General features: G+C 36.4%; 1 protein-coding gene across 1 annotated transcript; it reads right to left on the reverse strand.

Annotated features, from left to right (window-relative positions):
- Positions 1-522: 522 nt before the first annotated feature.
- C922_05600 (hypothetical protein) lies at positions 523-2,463 on the reverse strand (the record flags this gene model as incomplete). The annotated part of the gene is made up of 2 exons (XM_008821171.1): positions 523-885; positions 1,921-2,463. 2 exons carry the CDS (start codon positions 2,461-2,463, stop codon positions 523-525), a joined length of 906 nt encoding a protein of 301 aa, XP_008819393.1.
- Positions 2,464-3,664: the final 1,201 nt, after the last annotated feature.

Consider the following 3,664-nt stretch of genomic DNA (forward strand, 5'->3'; position numbering starts at 1 on the left):
TACCTGAACCCTATCCTACGCTGAACATATAAGGCTGAATGCATCATTATCAGAGTCCTAGAGTTTATCCAATTTTTCAGGATTTGTGAACATATTTTCACGGGACAAGTTGTTCTTTTAGGTCTTTAAAACATGCATAACGAGATAGCTATTCATATGGACAAACATTGGACACAACTAACAAATGATCACTGTCATGTACAGATATACGTTAATTGTTCGTTATAAAATGAATCACGATTTGTAAGAATTAAAAAAGCATGTACGTTGTTAGAGGCCTTTTCCTTAGGACATTATTCATCACCCTACTTTTAAGAGGGCCTAGGTTTCTCGATGTCAATAAAATATGCAACATAATAAATTCTATCCTCCCTCTTCTTCTTAGGATAATTAAGGACTTTTCGTTATATTTCTAGAATAAACGTACGAATGGAATACATCTTCTGCTTTCTTTCATCTTGCCAAATGCCCCTTTGCAATCTCTTGAAATAATAGTTTTCCTGGGATATACCTTCTCCTCCGCTAGAGATAGTAACCAATGCCTGTCAAATTTTTCGCATCAGAGGAATTGAAGGATTCATTACTCTTCTTCGTCTCAATTTTTTCCTGACAATTATTTTCACTAACTTTAGACGGTGGTATCGGATCCTCTTTCGGCTGTTCAGATACTGTGTCCTGTTTCTTTCTATTCAGCCACATTGGGAAAGGGAATGTAATCTCCGGTTCCTTGAGGCGAAGACCCCCTTCGGTTACTTTGATACACATCATACTGCACAACTCATTCTTGGTTAGTTTTGGGAGTCGACTTCTTGTCTGGGAATTCCTTGGCTTTCTAGGCTTTTTGGAAGAGATAGTCCTAATTTCTCTTTTCGGACTCATTATTTCCTGCTATTGGGACATTCTAAATAACATTAATTTGGTTAAACCCCTTTTCCTGCAGGGGGGCTACAGATTGTCTTCGTCTTAATTTATTGGAATGACACTAATCAGAGTAAACAATTCCCCTTTTGGTTATTTAATTCTTCCTTTGTCGATGATTAATTGCAATGACATGGAATAGGGTAAACAGTTGTTTTGGGCTACGTGCAAAATATCTTTTCCTCGTTAACTATCTAGAATGACATTAATCGAGTTAAAAAAATTTTTTCCTTGTGTTGCTAAATATTTCCCGACTTATAATTAATTCGAAGTTTATTAAATTGTGGAAACAGTTGTTTTTTGCTGTGTGCAAAATATTGTTCTCTTCGTAATTATTTGGAATGAAGTTGCAAGAGTGCAACATTTGTCGCTGTTGTTGTGTAAAATAACGCACACATTCTAATTATTTGGAGTCACACTAAACGCGTAATTAATTTTTCCTTTCTATTCTCTCCCTTTACTTTTGCACGGTAATTACTCCTAATAAAACGAATGGGGTTGAATTTTCCTTCCGTTTCCATTATGTTAATTATCTTCTTGCCACGGAATTTTTTTTAGGATGTTACGCGATTGAAACATTATTGCGTGTGGGTGCAAAATATTGTTTTCTTTGATAATTATTCAGAATGACACTAAATGGGGGGAACATCCGCTTTGTTCGGATTTGTTTAATTATTTTTCCGCAACCGCATTTTAGGAATCATATTACCCCAGTCAATCATCCCCCTTTGATTGTGTGTGCAAAATGTTGTCTTCTTTGATAATTATTCAGAATGACACTAAATGGGGGGAACATCCGCTTTGTTTGGATTTTCTTAATTATCTTTTCGCTCCCTCATTTTTGGAATCACATTACTCCAGTCAATCATCCCCCTTTGCTTTTGTGTGCAAAACTTGTCCCCGTTTGGTAATTATTCCGAATGAAAGTAAAGGGGTGGAAGATTCTTTCCTTCCCATTTGATCAATTATTTCGTTGCACACACATTTTGGGAATGACATTACACGGGTGAAATGATTTTTCCTTTTCCTGTGTGCTAAATCTTGCCCCATCCTGTAATTATTCTGAATGACACTAAAGGCGTGGAACATTGGGTGGCTTGCCATTTGCTCAATTATTCTCTCGAACAGACATTTTTGGAATGACATTACACTTGTGAAATTATTTTTCCCTTTTCCGTGGGCACAATTCTTCTCCGTCTGTTGATTATTTTGAATCACACTAAAGGGGTGGAACATTGGGCCGCTTGTCACTCTTTCAATTATTGCCTTGTACACACATCTTTGGAATGACATTACACGTGTGAAATTATTTCCCCTTTTCGTTTGGGCAAAATTTGTCCCCGGTTGGTAATTATTCCGAATGACAGTAAAGGGGTGGAATATTTTTTCCTTTGCCATTCGATCAATTATTTCCTTGCACACACATTTTTGGAATGACATTACACGTGTGAAATTATCTTTCCTTTTCTTGTGTGGAAAATTTGTCCCGGTTTCGTAATTATTCGGAATGACAGTAAAGGGGTGGAATATCTTTTCTTCTTCCATTAGCTTAACTATTTCTTTGCCACGTAATTTTCTTAGGAGGCTACGTCATTGAAACATTATTTTATCTGTGTGCAAAATTTGTCCCCGTTTGGTAATTATTCCGAATGACAGTAAAGGGGGGGAATATTCGTTCCTTTTCCATTTGTTCAATTATTTCTTGGCACACACATTTTGGGAATGACTTTATACGTGTTAAATTATTCTTTTTTTCTTTTGGGCAAAATTTTGCCCCCGTCTGGTAATTATTCCGAATGAAACTAAAGGGGTGGAATATTTATTCCTTTCCCATTCGATCAATTACTTGGATCCACACACACCTTGAGGATGACATTACACGTGTGAAACTATTTTCCCTGTTTCTTTGTGCAAAATATTGCCTTCTCTGGTAATTATTCAGAATGACACTAAAGTGGTTGAATATTGGTCCTTTATCCATTCTGCCAATTATTTCCTTGCACACAAATTTCTGCAATGACATTACACGTGTGAAACTACCCTTCTTCTTTTGTGTGCAAGATACTACATCCACCGATAATTATTCTGAAGGATTTTAAAGGAGGTGAACATGCTATTTCTTGGTTGCATTATTATTTCTTTGGCACCCGAATTTACGGAATTAACTTACATGGACGGGAGATTTGTCTGGTCACTTTGGTTGAATTTGGTTGTTTGGGGAATATTTACAATAAGATTAGACTGTCTGATCACGCGCCTCGGCCTCCTTCGTCTCATTTTCCCTTGGAGTTGTCATGATTTATACGCGATTAAATCTGCACAAAACCTTCTTCCAATTTCTGTTCATCATCTTGGCCCCCCGAATTTATTGGAATTAAATTAACCGTATGGTAAATTGCTCCCTTGGGATTAGATTAATTTTCTTTTTCCATGTCGATGAGTGTAATACAATTCATGGAGGCAAACATCATTCTGCCTGTTCCCTGTTTTAATTTTCCTTCGCAAATGATTTTATGGAATAAAATCTTCCGCGCGGAATATTCTTCGCTTCTTTTTTCCTTCCAATTAATTGGCCGCTATGTGAGTGTTCGGAATAAAATTAAACGTAGGAAAAATTTTGACTTCTTTCTTTCTTTATCTATCTTTTGCCCCGTGAAATTTCTTAACAATCTTAAGCGCAGGAAACACTGATTTCTTTTGGTCATCTTAATTTTTCCGACTACTACAATATATGTAATAAAATTAC

Source organism: Plasmodium inui, assembly GCF_000524495.1.
Source record: "Plasmodium inui San Antonio 1 unplaced genomic scaffold supercont1.108, whole genome shotgun sequence".
Lineage (NCBI taxonomy): Eukaryota > Apicomplexa > Aconoidasida > Haemosporida > Plasmodiidae > Plasmodium > Plasmodium inui.